General features: G+C 43.8%; 2 protein-coding genes across 2 annotated transcripts in view; one reads left to right on the forward strand and one right to left on the reverse strand.

Moving 5' to 3' along the window:
* The window catches only part of IDE (insulin degrading enzyme), a 183,262-nt gene that overhangs the window by 2,126 nt on the left and 153,429 nt on the right, over window positions 1-27,707 (forward strand). The gene's annotated exons all lie outside the window — the stretch shown is intronic.
* On the reverse strand, window positions 857-7,133 carry HHEX (hematopoietically expressed homeobox). Its single transcript, XM_073353886.2, has 4 exons — window positions 6,624-7,133; window positions 4,414-4,592; window positions 3,942-3,992; window positions 857-2,124 (listed from the first exon to the last, which is right to left on the reverse strand). The coding sequence occupies exons 1-4, from the start codon at window positions 7,012-7,014 to the stop codon at window positions 1,891-1,893; spliced, it is 855 nt and encodes a 284-aa protein (XP_073209987.1). The 5' UTR covers window positions 7,015-7,133; the 3' UTR covers window positions 857-1,890.

Raw genomic sequence — 27,707 nt, forward strand, 5'->3', positions numbered from 1 at the left:
GATAATAATAGGAGCAATAACACATCCCTTAATATAGAGGAGGCACAAAGCTGCAGAGTCTGGTATAAGAGAGACAACGGCTGGGGAATGCGCGGCGCTCTCAAATGTGGCAGGCATTATCATATTATATTGACGTTTACCATTATTGTCCTTGAGCCCAACCCTCTCCCATCCCCGTTTCCTCCCAGCAGTTTACTCTCTTCGCTCTCCTTTATTCCCTGGGGCTCCTGTTCCCAGAAGACTCGCCTGATTTCGGAGAATGGCGGCTAAGATAAATAACCATTATTGACTCAGGTAGGTCAATGGCAGCCAGAGCTGGGCAGCGCCAGGGAAATCAATATCCCCCTCCCCAGGGAGCCACAAAGGTTTTCATTTTTAATCCACCCCACGTTCACTTTGATTTAAGTTTCCCTTTTTCTTCCTCTCTCCAAATACTTGGATCACTTAAGAGCTCCCTGTAAACCTTTACAACAGACTGACACACTTGAAACCCCCCCCCCCTTCTCTCGGTGGTTAATGTTCCACCTCGCTCTGTATTCCGGTGGGCAGGGGGCATGGTATTTTTTACTGTCTGTATAAAACACAAGGGCGGAGCTGCAGGCTGTAATAGAAAAGTAATCCCAAATTCAACGGAGAAGTTCTGAGCATGGAGCTGCTCAGAATCCTCTAAAGCCAGGAAGTCAATTTCCCGACCCATCCCACCAATAAACTCGGAAGGAAACTTGCTTTCCCCCCAACCCCCTCAGTTGTATGAGAGGCTGGAAATGGAGTTGGTTAAAGGCTTTTTGGAAAAGTAACATAAATTCTATTGCAAACATGCCTGTTTCAAAGAAGTGACTGTCCAATATCTGGGGTGGTCCAGAGTTCAGTTTTATTTCACAGACAAGTTCTTAAACAAAAATTTAAATACCAGTTTGTGGCTTTTTTAAAACAATAAACAAATATGTACAAAATATGAACAATGTGAGGTATAAAACCGCAAGACTTGTAAAGCAAAGGAATATATACAGAGATAGATATGTATACAGTAGGCATTAACTTCCCACTGCTAATGTATGCCTACCTTACTATCCAGCAGCTGACGTCAGTTTTTCTCCAGCAGTGGGGCCCTATCATTTGTCACATTTTCTTGTGAAACAGAGGAAGTAAACTATAAATCAGGCAAAACCAGCTTGATAGATTTTAATCAAAAATATTTCTCCTACAAATAGAATCAGCCAGATTTCAAGGCAACATCTCCAGGGACCCCAGATTCAAAAGGGCACTGTATATATGTATTGTGTGTAATATAAAAGTAAAAATCAGCTTTTACAAACGACCTGTAGCATAAATAGAATAATGTCTTGAAGAAAAGCACCATATGTGTCATGAGAGGGAAGGTATAAGGCACTTGATGAGAATTATCAAATCCCTCTCCATTTCATTAAATATATTCCTCTGATAGGAAAGGAGACTTTTAAAAGACCATCTATTCTTTTAAGCTACATTTTGTGTATACATACAAAGGTCCTTAGCCCTGCAGTTCACACTCACTTCCCAGTTAAAGTTGAAATAAATGGGAGTTCTGCCTGACTGCATAAAGAGAGCTGGATCAGACCCAAGTCAGTAAAGACAGGACATAGTATTATTATATTTCAGTTAGAACATTAATCAATGTACAAGTATATCTTACAAATTAAATACAAAACATGAATCTGTTCCTTTATCCAAAATAAAGATCTGCCCATGAATCAACTATCTGCACAAAATAGTTTGGTTTTAGATTTACAAAACTAAGTGGTTGTCTCTGAGAAATGGTGAAAGTTTTTCTTTTGTAGCAAAACATTCTTTACAAGCCAGCTCCTATTAAAGTGCAAGCTGAATTAGGGTCCATTCTTAAAAGTGGAGCCACTAGTGGGTAGAATTATAATAGCCTTTATCACCTTCAATGTCCACTTCTTGATCTGAATCATCTGAGATTTCTGACTCAAGGTCCTCCTGAGAGACTGGTGAAGGGGTGTACTGAGACCCATCAAGAGAGACTTCTTTATTCTTCTGCTCAGGGGTCAGACAGCTCTCTTGCCTTTTATCACAGTGGCTGTCCACACTTTCAGTTTCTTCTTTTTTGCTGCCTTGAGGGTTCTCCTAAAATTAATCAGTAAACAACCAGCTTGACACCGAAATATAGCCAACACAATCAGAACACCCGTGAGTCAAGACAATGTTGTGAGGCAAAGTGAATTGTTTGAGGGGGTTCCTTCTAAGCCTACAATTCTGAGGCATTTTCAGGCGGTCTGGGCTGTTTCGATTCAATGCGCTGGTCTGCTTGTTAAATGCTTATGGAAATGCATGTGTTCGGCTGTGAGCACTTCTTCCTTATAAAAGTGTCCCACTGAGCAGATGGGATTAAAGGATCATAAAAGAAAGAGGAACTGTGCTGGTACCAAAATGAGATGGGACAGCACAGCTAAGAGGCATCACAAACATAAGGGATCCATATGGCCTTGTTCCTGCTCCCACTGAAGTCACTGGCAGTTTTGTCATGGGCTCAGTAACACCAGGCTCCCAGGCAATATCATCATCATCATCATCATCATCATCTCAAATAGCTCCCAGCGAGAACCTTGATCCAAGAGCATTTTGAAAGTGATTTTGTTCTCAGAAAATGTTTCTTAAAATTGGCCAGCTGCTTCTTTCTGGACCAGATTATCCTTTCATTGAAACCAATGGCAAAACTGCCTTTGGCTTCAATGGGAGGTGGAACCAAGGCCCTTCATGTCATAGGAAAGAAATGAGAAAATTACCAACCATAATAATCCTAAACCTAAAACCAGACATTAAAAACGCTAATTTCAAAATGATTCAGGAGGCATGAAGCTTTCTAGAGCAAAGAGAAAGAATAGGTGGAAATGGACCTCGGATAGGGATCTGACTGACTAAAAAGGAGGCAGTGACTTAAAATGTCCCAGGTAACCAGATGTCTCCGGATATTTTAGAGCAGGAGTCAGCCCATTTTATGTTTCTCAGGGAAAATGACTTCCTTGAAAGTAATTATTTCTATAGCAATAAGTACAGCTCTACATAACCCTAGAGTGATTAATAAAAGTAGATTGAGGAACCGGTGAAACCCCAAAATATTCATATAGTAAACATAGCCAACAACTTCACACTGCAGTTAATCTTTGTTTTTCATTAACATATTAACCCCCCCACCCCAATTACTAGTGAAAAATAGTACGATTTAAAACAAATCCTCACTCTGTGTTTATTGGAGGATTAAACTGAACACGGATGTTGTAATTTTTCATCTTTTTCTTTTCTACATAATTTTTAAAGCCCTTTATCAGATACCTCGATGGAAGCTTAACCCTATAAAAAACTGCAGGATCAGATATATAATGATTTACTGATATGACTACACTTTATTTGATGGGAGGGAAAGTATTATAATTTCCAGTCTAATAGGCTGTAAGTGACCGACCTAAACTAAATGAACTCAAAAGCTAATTATTTTTTCCTAGGGCTCAAAACAATAAACAGGCTTTTGTATATTTATTTTCCAGCCTTTATATAATAAATCTGCCTGTACTTGCTATAAATGTGTAATTAAAAGGACTAGTAAATATTCTCCCAAAGACAACTGCCTAAGCAATTTACTTATCTTCTCTGCGTTAATTAGATAAACAACATATGGGTTTACAAAACAATTAGTGTGGAGTTTTAATAGCAGTGTGTGAAAACCCAGGCATAATTGATATAGGAACTACATTAGAGCTTTTAACATTAGTGCTGGCTGAACGAGCCATCCTGGATTCCAGCATGACTATTTGCCTTTTTAATCAAGGTGAAGAGGTTAAACAGCCTTTCAAATGACTTTTGCATACAAGCTGGAATAGGCGATCACGTTCTAAGATAAGATTATTAAAATACTTATTTCTATAGAAACAGAAACATCCCAGTACCTGCTTTAGGCGCCTCCATTTAGCTCTGCGATTCTGAAACCAAGTTTTGACCTAAAAACAACAGAAAAAGGCACAACGTTGTCCCACATTCGGTATATCCCAGGCTCAGCTTAAAACAAAGTCCATTTGCTCGGGTGAGGGCGAAAAAAGAGGAAAAAGAAAAACCAAGCAGCAAAAAGCGGGCTGCTCAGCGACCCCAGCCTAAATGCAGAAAACGTCTGAGTCACTCCTGATTTCAACCCATGCCACTGCGAGCCGAATTTAGCCCCAGGAGAAGTAACTCAAACCTGCGGAACACGCAGGGATTTACACGGCCCTGTCTGGTTGAAAGAGCGGTAAAGAGGAGCGCTCACTGAGGAGTTAGGGCCTTGGCTCCCAAAGGCGCAGGGCCCCCCATGTGTATCCTGTGGGGCCTACGGGAGGCAGCCCCGTACTGTGCTCCCACGTGCGGGGGGGATTTGCTTGGCCTCACCTGCCTCTCGCTGAGCTGGAGCATCTTGGCCAGTCGTTTTCTTTCCGGCGGCGAGAGATACTTTTGGGTCTCAAACTTCTTCTCCAGCTCGATGGTCTGGTCATTGGAGAAGCGAACTTGCCCCCCTTTCCTCTTGTGCAGCGGCCGCTGGATGAAGGGACTCCAGAGCAAGGGCTTCCCTTCAAAAGAGACACAATCCCTGCACGTTAGTGGCAGACAGTAGCTGGGGCTTGTCTCTCCCGCGGCTTGGGGCTGGGCTCCAGTCCCGGGGCTTATGCCCGCCCTGCAGAGAAACATGGCCCTCGGAGGGTCCCAGGGTAGCAGAGGGGGAGGCGTTCGCTGTGGGTGCCGCATACACACTGCTGCGTCTGTTTCTGATACCCCGGGGCCCTTTTCTGTAATAGAAACACTCGCTTCCCAAATGGGAAGCCGGTGCGTTTCCCCACTGGTCAGAGCTTACTGCACAGCAGACCGGCTTTGCCCGCTGTGTACCCCCCTCGCCAGGAGGGCTACAAGTGCTGGGCGCAGTGTGGCTCTGAGGCGCTTCGCTTTCAGTGCACGCGGACTCTTCAGCCTTAGTTTGATCTTTCGCCTCTGATTTTTACATCAGTCGAGCAGAGGAGACCAGTTAAAGCCACCCAAAGGGCCATGGCAACATTTCCGTCAATGTGTTTCCTGTTGGTCTATCTCGCAAAGAAAAGAGAGAGAGAAAAAACTTTGCTTCCTTCTGCTCTTTCACTGTAATAACCCAAAGAAACTACCTTGCCTTCTCTGTGCAAATGTTTGCCCGCATGCTGAGTGTCCTCACTATCTCGAGTCTGTCAATGGTTTGTGCTAGAAAGTACTGTCATTATCTGTCTACTTCACCTTCCACACGGGTTAGCAGCATTTCTGTGGAGATACCTAACGTGGACTCTATCATTTTATCTGTATTTTGTATATCCTTATTAATCACACAAACGATGCTGTAGCTAAACACCAAACGCTAGTTGTTGGAGACCCCCCAAGGGGCATAGGCAATTGGGGGTTAATTACTTTACATTAGCAATCGAAATGTAGCTCTTGGGTCTGATGGCAATGTATATGGAAGGAGGTGCAGCAATCCACACTTAATTACATCAACCCAAATAAAACAAGTTGCAGTGCCCCCTGGTCCCAGTAACTCTCCAGTTAGAGCCTTTGAGTCACTGTTTGCCTTTCTGTCTGTACCCTTTGAAATGCAGCATTGTTTTTCGAGATTTTGCTTGCGTCAGGCTTTAGTAATTCTGGTGCAAAACAGACTCAAAAAATAGGAAGCAACTGGTTATTTTAGCTGTCATAAAGTCACATCCCACACAGAGGAAATGAACAATATCAGAAAAACGGATCCCGGCTATCAGAAGTCGAGTGTTTCCTGAATTTGTCTGTATTGAGGATGTCGATAAAATAATCAGCAGTGTGCACGACTCCCGGGGAAGAGCCTGCTTCAGGCAGCCAGGAAAACACTTAACAGCTTCTGAAACCAGATTTACTCCTATCGAGAGCTCAAGATTTCCTGTATGAACGGAAAGGGTCAGCCTCTTTCACTGCACAAATTTGGTGAGTCAGGTCCAGTTTTGCAATCAGTAAGAATAAGTGCTGCAGCTATCAATACGCCGGCTGAGGCTGGGCTCAGCCCCCAAGGGATTGAAGATCTCAGCCTTGCTGAGCGGAGTAGAGAAGGGACCGTCCTGGGGGTTGCAATAGAAGAGTGACCGGAGGCCTGATTCTGATCTGACTTATTGAGGGGATGCACGGGTGCGCCTGAGTTACTCGGGTCCCAGTGAGATCAGAATCAGCAGCCAAACGTTTTAAGTCATGTGCAGGCAAAGTCTCAGATCTGAAATACGATTTTTCACTACAATTAAAACTCTCCACTAAAACCACACACGACATTACTAAGGACACTCAGAGTCACTTGGTTGAAGGAAAACAAATCTGAGTCACCAGCGGGCGGGCGCTGCGGTCTGGCTCCAAACGCGAGAGCTCAGCGCTTCTCAGTTTACTGTAAATCAGACTGAGGCCAGGGAGAGTTTCAATGACTTTCAATTGCAGCCCCCAGCAACAGAAATGCAGAAGCGCCGACGGCCCTGCTGGGACCCAACCGCGCGGGGACCCAGTGCAGGGCGCAGCGAGGGGACAGGAGGGGAGAGAAGCCCGAGGAGGAGGGAGAGAGCAGAGGCGCTGCTTACCCAGGGGGTCATGCCTGATCAGAGCGTGGGTGTAGTCGTTCACGGTCCGGGGGAAAGGATACAGGGGGCCGGCGTAGGTGCTGCCGCCGTAGGTAGCAGCCAGGGCAGGATGGTGGGAGAAGGCCGGGTGGATCGGGGTCGGCTCGTAGATGGGGGTCCTGTAGGTGGACACCAGGCTGGTGAAGGAGGAGTTGGGAGACGGCAGAGTCGGCGGCGCCGGCGAGGGCAGGGGGTGCGGCGCGGGGGGCGCGCCGGCCCCTCTGCCCAGGATGTCCTCGATGTAGAAGGGCGTGGGGTGCACGGGCTGCAGCAGCGGGGTGGGCGCGTAGAGCGGCACGCTCACCCCCATGGCCGCGGCGGCCGGGGACGAGGCCGGGTGCTGGTACTGCATGGCTCCGCCGCGCTCGGCGCTCCCCTCCCTTCCCCCTCAGGCCGCGCTGCCTGGCCGGGCACAGAGACACGCGCCCCCCAGCACCCCGCCCGACAGCAGCCCCAGCCTCGGGGTTGATGCCTGCACCGCAGCAGCGAATTTCTCCGGGCTCAGATTACCCTTCAATAGGTTTCTATTGGCGCTGGGCGGGGCCGCCCGGTCTCTGTCCCCTTCCTGCCAGTGCTGTGTCTAGCCAATGAGCCTGTCCAGGCAGGGGAAAGCCAGCCCCCCCCATCGGCAAACACTCCCCCTGAGCAAACTCCCCACGGCGCCAATCAACAAGCGCTGGAGCCCAATGTTCGCTGGAGCAAGTGGGAGCAGAAAGCGGAGCGGAATCCCTCCCAAAGTATAACCGGGTTTAAAAAAAGAATTAGCTGAGATCAGGGAGGGTAGGTCCTTCAGTGGCTATTAGCCAAGATGGGCTGGGAGGCAACCCCGGGCTCTGGGTGTCCCTAAACGTCTGGCTGCCAGAAGCTGGGACTGGGGCACCGGGCCGGATCACTCAATAATTGCCCTGTTCTGTCCGTTCCCTTGGAAGCATCTGCCATGGGCACTGTGGGCAGGATGCTGAGCTAAATGGGTCATTGGTCTGACCCAGGATTGCTGCTCTGGCCCTCCCCCATGGTACTATCGGGGGGCATTTATTGCCTCGCTGCACACAAGTTCCCCGGGTCCTAGTGACCGACAGGCTCCCGCTCCTTTCTTTGGATGTGGATGGCGTTTTTGTCTCTGACTGATGCAGTGACCATCCTGGCTGTGCAGGAGCAGCTGCGAGCTATACCAGGACAGGACATAGCCCTGGCCGAGCACAGCTCCAGCCACAGTTGCGGGGGGGAGGGGGGTCGGCTACTAGCTCTGCAGCCCGCTCGGGGTGATCAAAGGTAGGGTTTCCGCTGGGCAACCATCCCTGGTAGCAGAGCTGTACGGCAGGAGCCACCCCAACCCCTCCCTGTCGGATTTTCCAGGAGCCACGCCACTCCTGCCACTGTTGTGTCCTTCGCCCTGAAGGGGTCCGGACTCGCCACCTCCGTGTAGGTGTCACTGGCTGCTTGGCTAGGACAGGTGATTGGGGCCGCCTGTAGCAGGAGGTGAGCGCCGGAGGTGAGCACCCAGTCCTGACACGCCCTCGTGGCTTGCTGTAGGGCCGAGCCGCGCTGCGCCGGTCTGGCTCTCCCGGGAGTAGTGAGAACACAGCTCCAGCGTGGCTTGTTTGACACGTATTGATTGAATCGCCAACCCGCGAGCCCACAGTGTATCCGAAGGAGCTGCTGATGTATTTAAAGAGCGGCTACGGAGACTCCTTAATCTTCCATATCTCCAGCTGCTCAGTTTATCAGGACAGCTCCCCGGGCCCTAACTGAGCTGTTGACAGGCCCTGGGCACCCCCAGGACCGGGCTGGGTCCCGGACAGGGAATTAGGTATGCAGGCATTATTTCCTGCTGCACTTCTCGTCACCTCGTCAGACATGGAATCCTCAGGCACCAAGCTTCCAGCTAGCGGCGACCCGACAGTAAACAAAGGGGATGGCTGGTGTCCTGCAGCTGGACTGAGCCGCCGAAGGCCAGGCGCCAGACGCACCGGATCAGAAGGGGATTTCAGGCGCTGGGATCCAACTTCCTCCACACTATCAGCAGAGAACAAGCACAGCTGCCTGCCTAGCAGTACCGCAGCCTCCTTTTCCTCTTTAATAGCGCCACCTGGATCCCATCGATTTCATATTTAAAACTGTGTGTATAGTTTGCTGATCGGTCCCCAGTTTTGTGTATTCAGGACGTGGAGGAAAGCAAATGCTCGAGCCCAGGGACTACGCTCGCCTTCCTTGCTGAAGCAGGCCCGCTACTCCCTCTCTAGTTAGTAATTACGTGCTAGAAGGAATACTCCTCCAAGCCCGCTTCCCCTACAGAAAACTGTTCACAAAATGTTCTCCAATGAAATGCCTTTCTTTGAAAGTGAACTTATTCCTGACGAGACAGTGAGGAGTTTTTTTCCTATTTGAATAACACTTGGAAAATAGACTGATTAATGCATGTCTGTCTGGGAGAATTTTCGATTGATCGATTTTCCTGGCTCTACACACACACACAATTCGCAAATGGTGACACCGAACACAGATGACTAAAATGGTTAAGGAATAACAGGTGCTGTTAAAGAAAAAATGGTCTCTGGTTGAAACCCACAAAGATCTTAATAACTAAGGCTCAGAACAGGAGGAAGGGGTGTTGGTGAAATGGAAATATATTTTTTAATCATACAGGGTTTTTACATTGTTAGCAAATGCCAAAACTCACCTTTAACGTGTATGCCTGTGTCTTGTAAATTTCAGGTACCCGTAAAATAAACTGACAATTTTGATTATTTTTTCTCTGTATTACGTCTCCCAGGCATTGCTTTTTCCATGGGATTTAGCTAATATTTTCATGTGGAAGTGTTGGATTTGCAGCTTGATTTCTTTAATAAATGTACAATAAACTGATGACCTTTAGAATAATGATGTGCACGATATGAAGCAACAGTATATTGGGCCCCACAATATTTTACAAGCTGTCGATTCAAAACCCTGAGAACAAGTTTAAGCCGAGAAACCTCTATGTTTTGCTGTATTATTGGAAAACAAATAGAGGAAGAGATTACTCTTTTCTGACTTTTATACAAGCAATAGGCCTTGTTAAAAGGAAGTTTTAATGACACAGTTATTACATTCCACTACCACTGCATAATCCCTAACAAGAAAAATGAAGCAGTTAATGTTGCACTTCTACAACACCGCCCCTTTCAAATCCAATTGTTAGACCTTTGCCTTCTCTTTTCTGTCGGTTGAAAACTATTAAATCCACATTCATGAAATGTCACATTTATTGAACTACATAATTTTTTAATATCACTAGTGTAGGTTTTATAGCTGATTTTATTGTTTTTATAGCCATTCGGGGCTCTAAACCCCAGGTTTTTTCAATGTTGTCCTTATAATTTTTTTCACACAGTCAGAACTAATAAAATAGAACAGTTGTGACTTTTTAATGCAAGGGGTCTCGGAGTTTCAATATTTTCACTCTGCTGGATACTAAAACCAATAAAAATACATGAGATTTTAATTTATTTTCTGGATTAAATAAGACTTTTCCCCCTTTTCTTTTTTTCTTTTGGAGCATATATTTTGTTTGTCGTTTCTGTGAAAGAGGTACTTCTTAACCTACAAGTTTCTAATGCAGCATGAGATTTTTAAAAATTAAGGGTATAGAATGTTATTACTAATACTATTGCTATGAACGTACATTCTGGTTCGAATTTACAGACCAAAAAGCATTTAAAATAAGGGAATGTAACGGTATTCTAGACGCTACAAGATCAAGACAAGCAAAATAGCTCTTTGAAGCTTGTAGCATTGTTCTATATTCTTACTGCAATTCACCTTATTTCATCTGAAAGAGCACTGGGGGAAATAATGTTCTATGCGTCAGCCCAAGCAAAGTTAGTTCATAGTTAACCTTTCCTATTAGCTCATAACTGGTTTGACTAGCGAGCTTTGAAATATATACAATATATTTTAAACGCCACCAAGTTTACATGCTGAGCTAAAGGTTCTTATTTGTCCTTAGTTATGTGTCTCTCACGTGCACCAGTATAAAGTCACCCCAAAGGGCACATGATCGACTGTGAAACTCATTATTTTGTTTAATAATTTTAAGGCCATATCCTCCCACCTAATTTTTCTAAAATTGCCCTTATCTTTGAGGAGTTCTGCATAAAAAAATGGGGATTATGTGCTCCTTACTTTAAGGATATCAGCAATTTAGGTACTGACTGGATGATAGAGCATAAGAGGACCCAGGTCTCATCCAACTCTACAGTCCCTGGGTGAAATCAGCTGTTACTCATAAGAACATAAGAATAGCCATACTGGGTCAGACCAAAGGTCCATCTAGCTCAGCATCCTGTCTTCTGACAGTGGCCAATGCCAGGTGCCCCGGAGGGAATGAACAGAACAGATAATCATCAAGTGATCCATCCCCTCACCCATTCCCAGCTTCTGGCAAACAGAGGCTAGGAACACCATCCCTGCCCATCCTGCCTAATAGCCATTGATGGACCTATCCTCCATGAACTTATCTAGTTCTTTTTTTAATCCTGTTATAGTCTTGGCCTTCACAACATCCTCTGGCAAGGAGTTCCACAGGTTGACTATGTGCTGTGTGAAAAAATACTTCCTTTTGTTTGTTTTAAGCCTGATGCCTATTAATTTCATTTGGGGACCCATAGTTCTTGTGTTATGAGAAGGAGTAAATAACACTTCTTTATTTACTTTCTCCACACCAGTTATGTTTCTATAGACCTCTATCATATCCCCCCTTAGTCATCTCTTTTCCAAGATGAAAAGTCCCAGTCTTATTAATCACTCCTCATATGGAAGCTGTTCCATACCCCTAATTATTTTTGTTGCCCTTTTCTGAACCTTTTCCAATTCCAAAATATATTTTTTTGAGATGGGGCGATGACCTCTGCACACAGTCTTCAAGATATGGGCGTACTATGGATTTATATAGAGGCAATATGATATTTTCTGTCTTTTTGTCAATCCCTTTCTTAATGATTCCCAACATTCTGTTCACTTTTTTGACAGCCACTGCACATTGAATGGATGTTTTCAGGGAACTATCCACAATGACTCCAAGATCGCTTTCTTGAATGGTAACAGCTAATTTAGACCCCATTATTTTATATGTATAGTTGGGATTATGTTTTCCAATGCATTAATCAACATTGAATTTCATCCGCCATTTTGTTGCCTTCACCCAGTTTTGTGAGATTCTTTTGTAGCTTTTCACAGTCTGCTTTGGATTTAATTATCTTGAGTAGTTTTGTATCATCTGCAAATTTTGCCACCTCACTGCCCCTTTTTCCAGATCATTTATGAATATGTTGAATAGAACTGGTCCCAGAACAGACCCCTGGGGGACACCACTATTTAAGTCTCTCCATTCTGAAAACTGACCATTTATTTCTACCCGTTGATTCCTGTCTTTTAGCCAGTTATGAATCCATGAGGGGACCTTCCCTCTTACCCCATGACAGCTTACAAGCCTTTGGTGAGGGACCTTGTCAAAAGCATTCTGAAAATCTAAGTACACTGGATCCACTGGATCCCCCTTGTCCACATGCTTGTTGACCCCCTCAAGAAATTCAAGTAGATTGGTGAGGCATGATTTCCCTTTACAAAAACCATGTTAACTGTTTCCCAACAAATTATCTTTATCTATGTGTCTGACAATTTTGTTCTTTACTATATTTTCAATCAGTTTGCCTGCTACTGAAGTCAGGCTTACCAACCTGTAATTGCCAGGATCACCTCTGGAGCCCTTTTTAAAAACTGGTATCACATTAGCTATCCTCCAGTAATTTGGTACAGAAGCTGATTTAAATGACAGGTTACACACAACAGTTAGTACTGCAATCTCACATTTGAGTTCCTTCAGAACTCTTGGGTGAATACCATCTGATCCTGGTCTATCAATTTGTTCCCAAACCTCCTCTAATGACACCTGCTTCCTCATATTGGCACCATTCAGAAGATAATTGGGGGTGGGCAAGAGGCATAGGCTGCAGAGAAGACAGGTATCCACGCAGTGCTTTGGGGGTGTAGGATACTGAGAGCTGGTTTTCGATGAAAGCTGCAACGCGGAGGTTGCATACCTGGGGTGCGTCTTGAAAAGCAGTTGTGGCTTTTCAGCTGAACTTGGTGTCGAAATGATGTAGATGTACCAGCAGGCAAATGGCACAAAGGAGGAGAAGGCCACTGATGCACCCAGAAGGGGATTGAACAGCTCTGGCGTTCACATGCTGCCCGTTAGAGGATCTCTCCATGTAACTGCTAAGTGTTTGTGGGTGTTAGCCTGGCACAAGGGAGGGCAGTTTATTCGATACACTGTAATAGCCTGTCTTCTACAGACACTCATTCTGGTCGATCTAGCAATGAGCATCATACACCTTAAAAAGAAAAGGAGTACTTGTGGCACCTAACCTTAAAGACACTTTTTCATGTTTTCGACGAAACTTCTGTCTTTATGCGGCTCTTTACTTGCATATTTGTAACGTGCCTCATTCTGGCTTTTAAAACCGAATGCACTTTCTGTGATTTTGGCAATAATCCTGGCCACAGTTTTATGATTACAGTAGCACCCAGAGGTCTCTACCGAGAATGGTCCTCACTGTGCTAGGCGCTGGACAAACCGTTTGTGGGTAGCATTATTTTAAGAGCGAACTAACCTATTTCCCCCAATACCTTACCTGTTAGGAGCCCAAACTAAACACACCGCACCTGCCCTATATTTATCGCGATAGTCTCTGTTGTCATTCTGACGTGTTCGCTCACCCAGCGGGCTCCATCCTGCATTTGTCTGAAACGTTGGCGCTTACTACCATGTGCAGGGAGGGGCAAAGATCCCAGTTGAAGACATGACCCTGCACCTGGGACTGGATAGATAAAATCCGATCTACAAGTAAGGACCTGGGGGTGGGAGGGGCAATATAGGGCAGTGGGGAGTCTTCAGAGAACAAAGAAGATGCATATTTCCCCTGCTCATAGCCCATTTTGCATTAGCCATGGACCCTACCAGTGGCTGGGAGAAGAGGCGAGCACATAAATAGGGAGAGGGCTATATTTTCCGGCTTTACCCAGGAGGAAAGGATCTTTGCCAGAAAGGAAAAAAGGGTCAGAAATTCATTTGTAATAAGATCGCATGACATTTTTCATTCCTCTATCTTTTCTCTCAGGTGAATCCCAGCAGCATGGATTTCTTGGCTAGGATATATTTACTTTTTTAATGGCGACTCTAATGCAGCTTACGCAGCAAGGTGACACAAATTTCACCTTTCAAACTAACAATGTGGAATTGTCAAGTTTCTTCCAAATCCAGATTTGATATCTTTAAAATTCAGCTTTCATGTTTGTGCTGTTTCTCTTATATCTGGGGCACTTATGAGTAAGTTATATAACTTTTACACCAATAGGAGTACTGAAACTCAAGCCGTGGTAGGTTAACATAACCATATAAAAACAGAATATCTAACCATACGTTCTAAATGAAAGCAAGATTGCTCTCTATCGCCACCTAGTGACGATGAGAGGTACACATTGTGACTATGCTTCCAGATCTTCAACAATAACTCCTACACTAGCCTTTGATAAACATCCAATTCATTACTGTAAAGTAGGTGCACAACTGGTTGAAAGACTTAATTCAAAGAGTAGTTATCAATGGTTGGCTGTCAAGCTGGGAGGGCGTATTGAGTAGGTTCCCACAGGGGTCTGTCCTGGGTCCACGACTATTCAATATTTTCATTAATTACACTGATAGTGGGGTGAAGAGCGTGCTTATACAATTTGAAGAGGACACCAAGATGGGAGGGGTTGTAAGCACTTTGGAGAACAGGATTAGAATTAAAAAAATACCTTGACAAATTGGAGAATTATTCTGAAATCAACTAGATGAAATTCAATTAAGACAAGTGCAAAGTATTTCAGGTAGGAAGGAAAAATCAAACCCACAAATACAAAATGGGGAATAACTGACGAGGTGGTAGTACTGCAGAAAGGGATCTGGGGTTTACAGTGGATTACAAATTACATATGAGCCTGTAATGTGATGCAGGTTGTGAAAAAGACCAATACCCTGGGGTGTACTAACAGGTGTGTCCTATCTAAGATATGGCAGGTAATTGTCCCACTCTACTAAGCTCTGGTGAGGCCTCAGCTAGAGTACTGTGTCCAGTTCTGGGCATCACACTTTAAGAAGAACAAATTGGAGAGTCCAGAGGAGAGAACCAAAAATGAGAAAAGGCTTAGAAAACCTGTACTATAAGGAAAGGTTAAAAAAATAAGTATGTTTAGTCTGGAGAAGAAAAGACTGAGAGGGGACCTGATGGCAGTCTTCAAATATGTCAAGGGCTATTACAAAAGGACGGTGATCAATTATTCTTCATGTCCATGGAAGGTAAGACAAGAAGTACTGGGCTTAATCTGCAGCAAGGGAGATTTAGATTTGATATTAGGAAAAGATGCCAAACTATAAGGATACATAGGAAGTTGTGGAAGTGGAATCCCCATCTTTGGAGGTTTTTAAGAACAGATTAGACAAACATCTGTCTGGGATGGTCCAGGTATACATGTCCTGCCTCAGTACAGTGGGGTGGAGTCTGTGACTTCTCAAGGTCTCTTCCAGCCCTACATTTCTATGATACTATTATAAGAGGACCTGAAAGAGAACTGTTCAACAGCATATCAGAGTCACCAGAGGAATGTAACAGTTATAGATTAAATTAAAATATCTTTGTTATAAAATGGTTGAAAACTTAAAGTTGTGTTAATGTTAACATTAAAAATCAGAAAGTTTGTAGTTAAACTTCCAATACAACCTTATCCCTGATCCAGTATTCCCACCACACATACCCTTATTAACTGTGTGATAAATGAGTCATATAAGAAGGGTGCTAACATGTGGGGTAGATATTTTGGAGTGTGGATGAGTTATATCAGGCTCTCCAATTTATTAGTGAATTTGTGGAAGAGGTGTGGGGCATACACATGAAACTCCCACTGATAAATCTATCGAAGGTATTTCTAAGGTGCCAGTCGTGCAAGTATCTATGCCCTCCCATTGGTGTAAATGGGAGTTATAGAAGCAGATCAAAGGCACTATATGACACAACCCAATGACAATATAGTTATGTTTCATCTTTGATTATTTTGACTATGACAGAGTGACTGATTTGTTGGACTGAAAAATAATGAATAAATAATACGGCAGTTTCACAAAATACTCATATTTATTATTGGCTGAAACTTCAAACATGTAACTCCCATGTCCAAACCAATTCTCTGAACACTATGATATGTAAAAAGAACAAGAGAGTCATGTTTGAACAGATACATACATATTTCAGTTTTAATTACACTTTTGAAAAGACTGTCCCATAAAACAATTTTTCAAACTATCTGCTACTAACCAACACTATGTACCCTGATGTGCTATCTCGTACATATGCATTGAAGTCAATGGGAGGCACAACGATCATAAGGCTGGACACAGTGAAGGCCTATATTTAAAAAGTTGAAACTGTCCATGTATTTCTTCTATCTGTGAGGTATTCCAGCCTCTGATCTTCCTGAACTAACAGTTGTGAACTAGCACATACAGGTATGGGAGTTTTGAGTACACATGGATCACAGTACCAATAGTTAATATTAATACCTAGTGTAACTCTATTAACTTCAAAAGAGCTACACCAGAGATGAGCGGCTCCTAGCTGAAATCAATGGAGTTACATCAGTGGTGAACTTGGCCCTAGGAGATTTATGGGAGGTGGAGTGAACTTCCATCTTGTAACACCAGGAATAGGTTAGCAGCAAAAATTACCTCTTAATTGATTCCTGAAGTATGTGTAGCTTTCCAAGATGCTCTATAATGTCTGCAGCCATTTCACTTCTTCCCACTGCCGGAAAGATCTCCAAACTCTTCCAAAAGAGGTGACCCTGCAAGCCCTGAAAATCCTCCAAGGAGGAAACAGTACAGGATGGAACATTTCATTTTCCTAACACCCCAGAAACCAAACTGTGCTGCAATCAGTGGCATTATGTATTACAGAAAATGAAGTCACACAACACTGTGGTGTTCCAGATATCTTGGCTGTTAGGCACTTTCCTCTAAAAATCATCCTCCCCACCACTTTGATGCAATTTAAATGAACTACAAACAGAATACATGGAAAACTCTCATTTCCATACAATTCTAAATTGGTACATGTAATATAACACAGAACATGATGAATCTTTGCTTAGAAAAAAACTGAAATTAATTAATTAATTAGTTGTTGTTCCAGGCAGAGCTGGCAGTGACCCATAAGGTTGCTTATCATTTTCCGACACAAGATTTTACATTCAACTGCTTTTAGTTTTACTCAACTTAAACCATTCAGGCTGAAATTTTGCATGCTAGAGGTCTGCCTCAGGCTAAATATTTCTGGAAAGTTTAAACAAAAATGGTTCAGTGGTTTCCAAGAAGGTTAGGGGAAATACATTGTTCTGCCAACCTTGTACTCATCTTTCAATCATTGTATTGAGAAGCTCTAGTGCTCCTTAAATGAGAAAACGTGTGGGAGGGAAACAGAGACCACTGCAAAATCTGTAAAGTTCTCTTCTTGCATGTTCCTTTGTATTCTCTCCTCCTGGGGGAGTGGTCTGTAGTCAGACAGAATAGAGGCCTAGCCTGTAAACTCCACAAATCCAAAGATCTGCAGGGAGAATAGAGCACAAATCCTGGGCCATCCTTGGGGTCGGCCTGACGCTCCATTATGAATAGAAAGCACCTTCTTCTATGGCACTAGGTTACCATGCTGTAGGAACCAGGCTGCTATTGGCTGAATGCCCATTAGCTGTGTACTGTCTCCAGCTCTGATAAAATAGAAGCTGCAGAGGGGAGTTAATGCTGCTTTTAGAACTGATTTTAGAATTATCATAGCAGATATTTATTAGCTTCCCAAAAGAAAACACTGCTGGGGTTTGGCTGCTTCCTGCCTCCACCTCTTCTAACTCCCAACATTCTCATCATTAACTCCCATTCTGGGACATCTTGACACTGTGGAGTACCTGCAAAGTTCGTCCCTGAAGTTCCAGGGAATGGGATGGGAGCATTTCTGTCCATTTTTGCTCTTCTTGATAAAGGAAAGGAAACATAGGTCCCAATATTAGAACTAAAGCTTGATCCAGCCTTTTATTCTAGATTGTCATGATGCTGAAAAGTGCACAGAGTCCAAATGGTTATTATGGTACTAGCTTCTCTCACTAAGATTCTGAAGTTGATTTATCTAAAGATTCACATAATTCATTGGAGTTTCTCTCTGAACCTCAAAGAGGGCATCTCCTAGATTATTTTGTGATTTAATGTGTTTCAGAATATTTATTCTTTTCTATTCCTCCCATGTCTTAAATTGTTTCTTATCTGACCTCTACATTTATGAGAATATGGTGAACAATGTTAAAAAAACAAAACTAATTTAGCTTTTCAGAAAAAACTATTTATGTTATTACTTCCTGTTTGATATTTCTTATATATCTCCTACCACATAAGGTGGGCTAACACAGATCCTTGGTATATGGGGAACTGACAATTTCTTGGCTAATTTTTATTTACTATGAAAGAGTGACTGCAACATGTTCAAACTTCTATCTTTATGTAAAGGCTACATTCATAAAAGTTACACCCCAAAAATGCTTATAAATCTCCACGACCAGATTCTTCTTTGCTCTATACCTTGCACAAAGCAATAGAGAATCTGTCCCCCAAACTACAGCAATGACAAAATACTTCTTTATATGTAGTGTAGTCAAAATTCAAAATACTATGAATTTCAAAGTGGACTTGCACAGCAAGAGTTTCATTGTTAACAGTTCAGTTGGTTCCAAAGTACACAGATCTAATTTGATGTCAATAGAAATTTCACATCAGGCATGAATTGAAAATGTAACTCAGTTATATTTTGTTAATGTTTTCCAGAGCCTTGAATGTTCCCCTTACATATTTTAACATGTTTGATCATTTTGGTATCAGAAAATCAATTCCTAGGTGTGCTCATTTTTATTTTGGGTCGATATGAACATACAGTAGCTGTTAATCGTCAAATACATAAGATTAAAATAACAATCAAGCCAAGTACCAAAGGTGTTCAACAATGGAGTCACAAGGGGAATTAGATATTAGTCATTGTGTGAGAAATATAGGGTTAGCTATAAGGCCCAGATACACAAAGGTATTTAGGCTCCTTACTTCCATTAATTTAGGAACCTAAATACCGTTGTAGACCTGGGCCAATAAGACTAATTAAGGCTTCAGGAATGGATGCTTAGAGACAAATTCAGAAACTGAGTAAAAGGCTGCAGTTCCAGTGATGTCAATGGTTTCCTAGGGGAAAGGGAGTTTTGCTTGTGTCAGAACTGCAGATTGGGCCTGGAGTGTATGTTTTGAAATATCTTGTAAGGTAAAATTTTAGGTGGCTGAAGTAAAGAAAGTATCAGTTTTCCCTAAGGCCAATAGTACCTCTATCTCTTTCTCCTGCCCACAATCACAATCCCCCTAATGAATGAGAACTGCATTTCAGGGCCTACCGTATGAATCACGTTACCATTAGTAATAGCACACAACAGGAAAATACCAAATAATAGAGAGAAGGGTCATTTTTGTATTTGATATTTTTGTATTTACATGTAATAAACAACAAAGAAATACCTTAGAAACAGTGCTTTTAAAGACCAATCACTGGAAGAGAATTTTCCTTTATGAAGACAACAGAATTCCTTTCAAATGGATGTGTTCAAGGAAAAGACAGTCTGACAGAGATGCTATCATTAAAGAGAAAATGGCATCTTGTCAAATGCTTCTGTTGCCGATGATTCAACATGGGCCTTTGACTCTGAACACTTTTTAATTTTTATTATGATTATTATTATTTTTTGCTATTGGGGAGTGGGAGGAGAGAGAGAAGAGAGGTCACATGAGGGCAATGGACAGTGGATTCACATAGAGACAGATTCCTCAGCTCAGTCCCTACATTCTCCAGCCCAATCTTAGCTGGGCAGGTTCACGCAGAAAGGCACTGCAGAACTGAGTTCTGTAGTACAAGGTGGGGTTTGTACTGGACTCCTAAATCCTGTTCCCACATCTCCACCCCCTTCAAAAGACCCACGTAGTTCAGTAGGATCTAGGGGTCTCCATGGCCCTGAGTTGGGGGGTAGGATTTGCGCCTTGGTGTTGTCATCCATATGATGCACAATGCATGAAAGGCAGATAGATACCTGTTCACTGGTGAGGGCTTAATTTGTTCATTATGTGTCAAGAATAACAAGTATGTAAACCAGCAGGGAACACTGTGAAGCTGTCATCATTGCTTTTTATTTTGCCCTTTTGTACGATGCTAAACAATTCCTCTTACTCTTTAGTGTTTACACACTTAAACAGAAAAGAAGTACTTGTGGCACCTTAGAGACTAACCAATTTATTTGAGCATAAGCTTTCGTGAGCTACAGCTCACTTCATCGGATGCACTTAAACAGTTGACAGTTATGGCCTGTTACTTCCTAAGCATTGTTTAGACAACCTATACACATTTATTTCTTTAAATCTTTCCCCAACAGTCAGTCCCTCCAACCTCTTTAGTCACATTTTTTGCTCCCCTCCAGTTTGTCTTTTTGGTAATGGGGCACCCAGCCCTGATTGTAATATTCAGAGCCCTGGTCTACACTAGGACTTTAGGTCAAATTTAGCAGCGTTAAATTGATGTAAACCTGCACCCGTCCACACAATGAAGACCTTTTCTTGGACTTAAAGGGCTCTTAAAATCGATTTCCTTACTCCACCCCTGACAAGTGGATTAGCGCTTAAATCGGCCTTGCCAGGTCGAATTTGGGGTACTGTGGACACAGTTCGACGGTATTGGCCTCCAGGAGCTATCCCAGAGTGCTCTATTGTGACTGCTCTGGACAGCACTCTCAGCTCAGATGCACTGGCCAGGTAGACAGGAAAAGAACCACGAACTTTTGAATCTCATTTCCGGAGACTGCGGGAACTGTGGGATAGCTACCCACAGTGCAACACTCCGGAAGTCGACGCTTGCCTCGGTACCATGGAAGCACTCCGCCGAGTTAATGCTCTTAATGCACTTAGAGCATTTTCTGTGGGGACACACACACTCGAATATATAAAACCGATTTCTAAAAAAACGACTTCTATAAATTCAACCTAATTCCGTAGTGTAGACATACCCAGAAAGTCTCACTAGAGTTGTAAGAAGAGAGGCTGCTCCCTCCTCACTCAGTGATGTGATGTGGCTACACATGCAGCCCAAACTTGCATTGGCCTTTTCCACTACCACATCACCTAGCAGACTTCTTTGTAATTTTCTGTTACCTGTCTCCTCAAGGTCTCTTTCAGGGTTATTGTGCTTCGGGTTTTCCCCTCCCATCCAATGTATATTTCTGAACATTTCACTCCAAATTCCAGGGCTTATATTTTTCCAAGTTAAATCTATTTTTGTTGTTTCACATCCATATTTCTATCCTCTCTATGTCCCTTTTATTACTGTTCTGTCCTCTCGGGCATCTGTAATGCTTTCCAGTGTAGTACCATTACAGAATTTAATTAATGTGCTATTTACTCCTTGCTAGGTCATTAATGAAGATATTCAATAAGACCCGAATGTCTACTTGTAGCACCTGTTATACATCTCTCCTGCTGGAGAGGTATCTATGTATTGTTACCTAATTTTGCTTTTCCAGTCCATTTTATAGATAGGCAACAATGCTCATACCCAGGCCAATCTGAATTAATTATAATTAGGAGTTTGTCAGATTACTTGTTACTTTACATAAAATAATGATGGTGGCTGCACTATTGTGTGAGCCATCAAGCTGACGTGGAATGGACATCAGACCCCTTTCCCAGGAATGGTGCCAAATCTGTAATCAGTGGACGGGTTAATTCAGTGTGAGATAACCTGATAGCTAAGAAAGATCTCATCTATGATGGTTTTTTTGCACTGGTACAGCTACACCAGTGCAGACCCTTAGGGTAGACACATTGCACTGGTGTAAATTATGACTTTGAGCACCGTGAGCCACACCGGTGCAAGTCACAGTTTACACTGGTACAACAGGGCGTCTGGTCTGCTTCATGACTTACAGCTATAGTTCAGGTGCAGTTACACCAAAGCAAAAAACAAAAAAACCCCACCCAGTACAGACCAGACCCAAGATAGCTGAAAATGCTAGTTTCTGTCTGGGTTGGTGCAGTATTAGGCACGTCCTTTCCTCTTCCCCAGCAGTACTACACAATTCCTGAAGCTGCTTTTCTTGAAACATTACTGTTCTCCTAGCTAGTTTAGACCATATTCCAGATCTTCTCACTAAGAAGTTAAATTATGGCATGGAAGAGTACTGTAGGGAGTACTACTATACCCGTAGTCAGAATAAAAACAAACCAGATTTTTAGTTACCCACAGTGAGGCTGCTACATTATTGATCTATTTAGTTATTTTTTTGCAGCTTAAGATGGAGATACCAAAGTCAGTGGCTGTTGTGCAGTTCAAATTTTTAAAATGAACATTGACTCCAGTCTCTCTGAATTAGTCATTGGACACATTTATCATATCTGATCCAGCTGGTAGCCAGAAGATGGTTTACAGCAAAATCTATTCCTGTATGCAGTTATTTCAAGGCTGCAGGTTTGCCCACTTTATTGGTCAAGCTGTCAGTTTGCCCTCTCTAATAGAGTACGTTGGATCAGCTTGGGTGGGGGCTGATGTCAAAAGGACACCCTTATCTGTGCTGTGAATGGTATATCTGCTCTGGGGATCTCTTCCCCTCTCTGCTATTGAACAAACGCACCCACATGACTGGGTGATGCCATCTCATTTATCAGCCTCTCTCCTAAACATCTCAATCTGCCTTAAATAAAAAACAAAACAAAATGTGCATGTGCACAAACACACTCAGAAATAAAAAGATCACAGGATGATGAGATGAGGCGATAGAACCCGTTGCTTGATCTGAGCGCAGGTCCTATTTGTTCCACCTTTATTCAGGTTGATCACCTTATGCCATAAATTGTACTGCTCAGCCTGCATAGGGAAGGAAAATAGGGCCCTTAATCTTGGCGTCTTTCTTATTCCTTTTATCCACTTATTCTGTCAGTTTGTCTGTGATTATAAGAAAATGCATTGAATGATCTTATTTGCATTTCCAGTTATGTTTGAGTTTCTTTTTAAATCATCTAGAACAACAGAATCTTTCACTGTTTTGTTTGCTCTTATTATTCCAACATTATCATGGACCATGCGCTAAATGCTTTATTTAATGTAGGTGAATTCATTCAGAAAGTCGTAACAAATGAGAACAGCAGGTGCTGCATTTTTAGTGTGCAAAGAATATTGTGTGATTTTATCTACCCTGTATTGCAATACACAGGGTTAAATGCCAGTGAACAATCTGTATGTTGGCAAAGGGCCCACCTCACTGGAAAGTTAAGAAATGTGATAAGAGGCTGAAAACTCAACTTCTCAGAAGAAAGGAATGAAAAGAACTGACTAAAAAAAAAAAAAAATAATACTGATTAAATGTTCCTGGGCAGCCAAAAAACCCAGAGAAAAGGGTATTTCCCAGAAATCCAATGACTGTTAAGATCATCTAGCTGCTGGAAAGACCAGGCCCACTGAGTCATCTATCTGCCGCCCTGACCGGGAAAACCGAGAAGTCTGCTGCTTGCCAGGGGCTAAGATTCGTGATGTGACGGAGAGACTGCCGAGACTCATCAAGCCCTCGGATCGCTACCCCTTCCTGCTTCTCCACGTGGGCACCAATGATACTGCCAAGAATGACCTTGAGCGGATCACTGCGGACTATGTGGCTCTAGGAAGAAGAATAAAGGAGTTGGAGGCGCAAGTGGTGTTCTCGTCCATCCTCCCCGTGGAAGGAAAAGGCCTAGGTAGGGAGCGTCGAATCGTGGAAGTCAACGAATGGCTACGCAGATGGTGTCGGAGAGAAGGCTTTGGTTTCTTTGACCATGGGATGGTGTTCCATGAAGGAGGAGTGCTGGGTAGAGACGGGCTCCATCTTACGAAGAGAGGGAAGAGCATCTTTGCCAGCAGGCTGGCTAACCTAGTGAGGAGGGCTTTAAACTAGGTTCACCGGGGGAAGGAGACCAAAGCCCTGAGGTAAGTGGGAAAGCGGGATACTGGGAGGAAGCACAGGCAGGAATGTCTGTGAGGGGAGGGCTCCTGCCTCATACTGGCAATGAGGGGCGATCAACAGGTTATCTCAAGTGCTTATATACAAATGCACAAAGCCTTGGAAACAAGCAGGGAGAACTGGAGGTCCTGGTGATGTCAAGGAACTATGACGTGATCGGAATAACAGAGACTTGGTGGGATAACTCATATGACTGGAGTACTGTCATGGATGGTTATAAACTGTTCAGGAAGGACAGGCAGGGCAGAAAAGGTGGGGGAGTAGCACTGTATGTAAGGGAGCAGTATGACTGCTCAGAGCTCCGGTACGAAACTGCAGAAAAACCTGAGTGTCTCTGGATTAAGTTTAGAAGTGTGTGCAACAAGAGTGATGTAGTGGTGGGAGTCTGCTATAGACCACCGGACCAGGGGGATGAGGTGGATGAGGCTTTCTTCCGGCAGCTCACGGAAGCTACTAGATCGCATGCCCTGATTCTCATGGGTGACTTTAATTTTCCTGATATCTGCTGGGAGAGCAATACAGCGGTGCATAGACAATCCAGGAAGTTTTTGGAAAGCGTAGGGGACAATTTCCTGGCGCAAGTCCTAGAGGAGCCAACTAGGGGGGGTGCTTTTCTTGACCTGCTGCTCACAAACCGGGTAGAATTAGTGGGGGAAGCAAAAGTGGATGGGAATCTGGGAGGCAGTGACCATGAGTTGGTTGAGTTCAGGATCCTGACGCAGGGAACAAAGGTAAGCAGCAGGATACGGACCCTGGACTTCAGGAAAGCAGACTTCGACTCCCTCAGGGAACGGATGGCCAGGATCCCCTGGGGGACTAACTTGAAGGGGAAAGGAGTCCAGGAGAGCTGGCTGTATTTCAAGGAATCCCTGTTGAGGTTACAGGGACAAACCATCCCGATGAGTCGAAAGAATAGTAAATATGGCAGGCGACCAACTTGGCTTAATGGTGAAATCCTAGCGGATCTTAAACATAAAAAAGAAGCTTACAAGAAGTGGAAGGTTGGACATATGACCAGGGAAGAGTATAAAAATATTGCTCGGGCATGTAGGAATGTTATCAGGAGGGCCAAATCGCACCTGGAGCTGCAGCTAGCCAGAGATGTCAAGAGTAACAAGAAGGGTTTCTTCAGGTATGTTGGCAACAAGAAGAAAGCCAAGGAATGTGTGGGCCCCTTACTGAATGAGGGAGGCAACCTAGTGACAGAGGATGTGGAAAAAGCTAATGTACTCAATGCTTTTTTTGCCTCTGTTTTCACTAACAAGGTCAGCTCCCAGACTGCTGCGCTGGGCATCACAAAATGCGGAAGAGATGGCCAGCCCTCTGTGGAGATAGAGGCGGTTAGGGACTATTTAGAAAAGCTGGACGTGCACAAGTCCATGGGGCCGGACGAGTTGCATCCGAGAGTGCTGAAGGAATTGGCGGCTGTGATTGCAGAGCCACTGGCCATTATCTTTGAAAACTCGTGGCGAACCGGGGAAGTCCCGGATGACTGGAAAAAGGCTAATGTAGTGCCAATCTTTAAAAAAGGGAAGAAGGAAGATCCTGGGAACTACAGGCCAGTCAGCCTCACCTCAGTCCCTGGAAAAATCATGGAGCAGGTCCTCAAAGAATCAATCCTGAAGCACTTGCATGAGAGGAAAGTGATCAGGAACAGCCAGCATGGATTCACCAAGGGAAGGTCATGCCTGACTAATCTAATCGCCTTTTATGATGAGATTACTGGTTCTGTGGATGAAGGGAAAGCAGTGGATGTATTGTTTCTTGACTTTAGCAAAGCTTTTGACACGGTCTCCCATAGTATTCTTGTCAGCAAGTTAAGGAAGTATGGGCTGGATGAATGCACCATAAGGTGGGTAGAAAGCTGGCTAAATTGTCGGGCTCAACGGGTAGTGATCAATGGCTCCATGTCTAGTTGGCAGCCGGTATCAAGTGGAGTGCCCCAGGGGTTGGTCCTGGGGCCGGTTTTATTCAATATCTTCATAAATGATCTGGAGGATGGTGTGGATTGCACTCTCAGCAAATTTGCGGATGATACTAAACTGGGAGGAGTGGTAGATACGCTGGAGGGGAGGGATAGGATACAGAAGGACCTAGACCAATTGGAAGATTGGGCCAAAAGGAATCTGATGAGGTTCAATAAGGATAAGTGCAGGGTCCTGCACTTAGGACGGAAGAACCCAATGCACAGCTACAGACTAGGGACCGAATGGCTAGGCAGCAGTTCTGCAGAAAAGGACCTAGGGGTGACAGTGGACGAGAAGCTGGATATGAGTCAGCAGTGTGCCCTTGTTGCCAAGAAGGCCAATGGCATTTTGGGATGTATAAGTAGGGGCATAGCGAGCAGATCGAGGGACGTGATCGTTCCCCTCTATTCGACATTGGTGAGGCCTCATCTGGAGTACTGTGTCCAGTTTTGGGCCCCACACTTCAAGAAGGATGTGGATAAATTGGAGAGAGTCCAGCGAAGGGCAACAAAAATGATTAGGGGACTGGAACACATGAGTTATGAGGAGAGGCTGAGGGAGCTGGGATTGTTTAGCCTGCAGAAGAGAAGAATGAGGGGGGATTTGATAGCTGCTTTCAACTACCTGAAAGGGGGTTCCAAAGAGGATGGCTCTAGACTGTTCTCAATGGTAGCAGATGACAGAACGAGGAGTAATGGTCTCAAGTTGCAGTGGGGGAGGTTTAGATTGGATATTAGGAAAAACTTTTTCACTAAGAGGGTGGTGAAACACTGGAATGCGTTACCTAGGGAGGTGGTAGAATCTCCTTCCTTAGAGGTTTTTAAGGTCAGGCTTGACAAAGCCCTGGCTGGGATGATTTAACTGGGAATTGGTCCTGCTTTGAGCAGGGGGTTGGACTAGATGACCTTCTGGGGTCCCTTCCAACCCTGATATTCTATGATTCTATGATTCTATGATTCTATGATTGCCTTTGCACAGGATGGCTGTATCAGCTAGCTGTCTCATACAATGTGATTAGCATACTAGCCCCATAATGCAGTACACTGGAAACTGGCTCTTAAAATTAATACTATAAACATATTTTTTCTATAGTCTTGTCTTCTATTATGGTAGCCTCTGTTAGAGGAGAACCTCCATAAAAACCAAAAACAACCAGTAGCTAGGGATGCAGGAGTACATGAGAGGGTCCTGTCTATTCCCTATTCTCCCATTTGCACACCTACATGGACACACCCTGCTAGAAGAGAGAATATCTATCCAAAGAGAAAAATCCAGACAGTTAACACAGCACGGTTTTATTGTCAGACAAAGGAAGGAGCGATGATGTCTTGGAGAGGCAGCATTGTCCAATGGCACTGAACTAGTTCTGTTCCAAGCTTTGCCACTGTTGTGTGAGGTAAGACAAGCCACGTCTTCGCTCCGTGCCTCAGTTTCCCCTTGCACCTTTGTCTGTCTTGCCTATTCAGATTATAAACTCTTCAAAGCAGGGACTATCTGTAAGTGACCTGCACAATGGTTGGTTGAGGCCTCTATGTGCTACCATAATATAAATAATAATGATGATGATGATGCAGAAGCTGTTACCCAAGCTTTCAAGTCATAGTTCCAAGTGGGGATATCTAAGGCTATGTTGATTATTTCCTTGAGCTAATTAGGACGGGAAGTGATTTTAGGAAGCCCCATTAATAGCTGATTAGTCTTTCTCTTGAAGCTCAGTTATCATCAGATTGGCTCGCAATTTTTCCAGTGCCACTAATGCCTTTGGGTCTTTAGAATACAGTTTACCGTGCAAAGCTTTCCCTAAAAATAATCAGCTGAAACAAAACATCCAGCTGAGACCCAGAGGCTGCAAGACTAGTCCTGGACACTGGGCAAGATAATGAGAGAATAACTAACATAG

This window comes from Lepidochelys kempii, chromosome 7 (assembly GCF_965140285.1).
Source record: "Lepidochelys kempii isolate rLepKem1 chromosome 7, rLepKem1.hap1, whole genome shotgun sequence".
NCBI lineage: Eukaryota > Metazoa > Chordata > Testudines > Cheloniidae > Lepidochelys > Lepidochelys kempii.

Excerpts from the sequence above, each read along its gene's own strand:
- HHEX (XM_073353886.2), bottom strand. The coding sequence starts at position 7,014 with ATGCAGTACCAGCACCCGGCCTCGTCCCCGGCCGCCGCGGCCATGGGG. Across the intron at positions 3,993-4,413 it reads TCCAGCTCAGCGAGAGGCAG|GTCAAAACTTGGTTTCAGAA; the intron begins GTGAGGCCAAGC and ends TGTTGTTTTTAG. Across the intron at positions 2,125-3,941 it reads AATGGAGGCGCCTAAAGCAG|GAGAACCCTCAAGGCAGCAA; the intron begins GTACTGGGATGT and ends GATTAATTTTAG.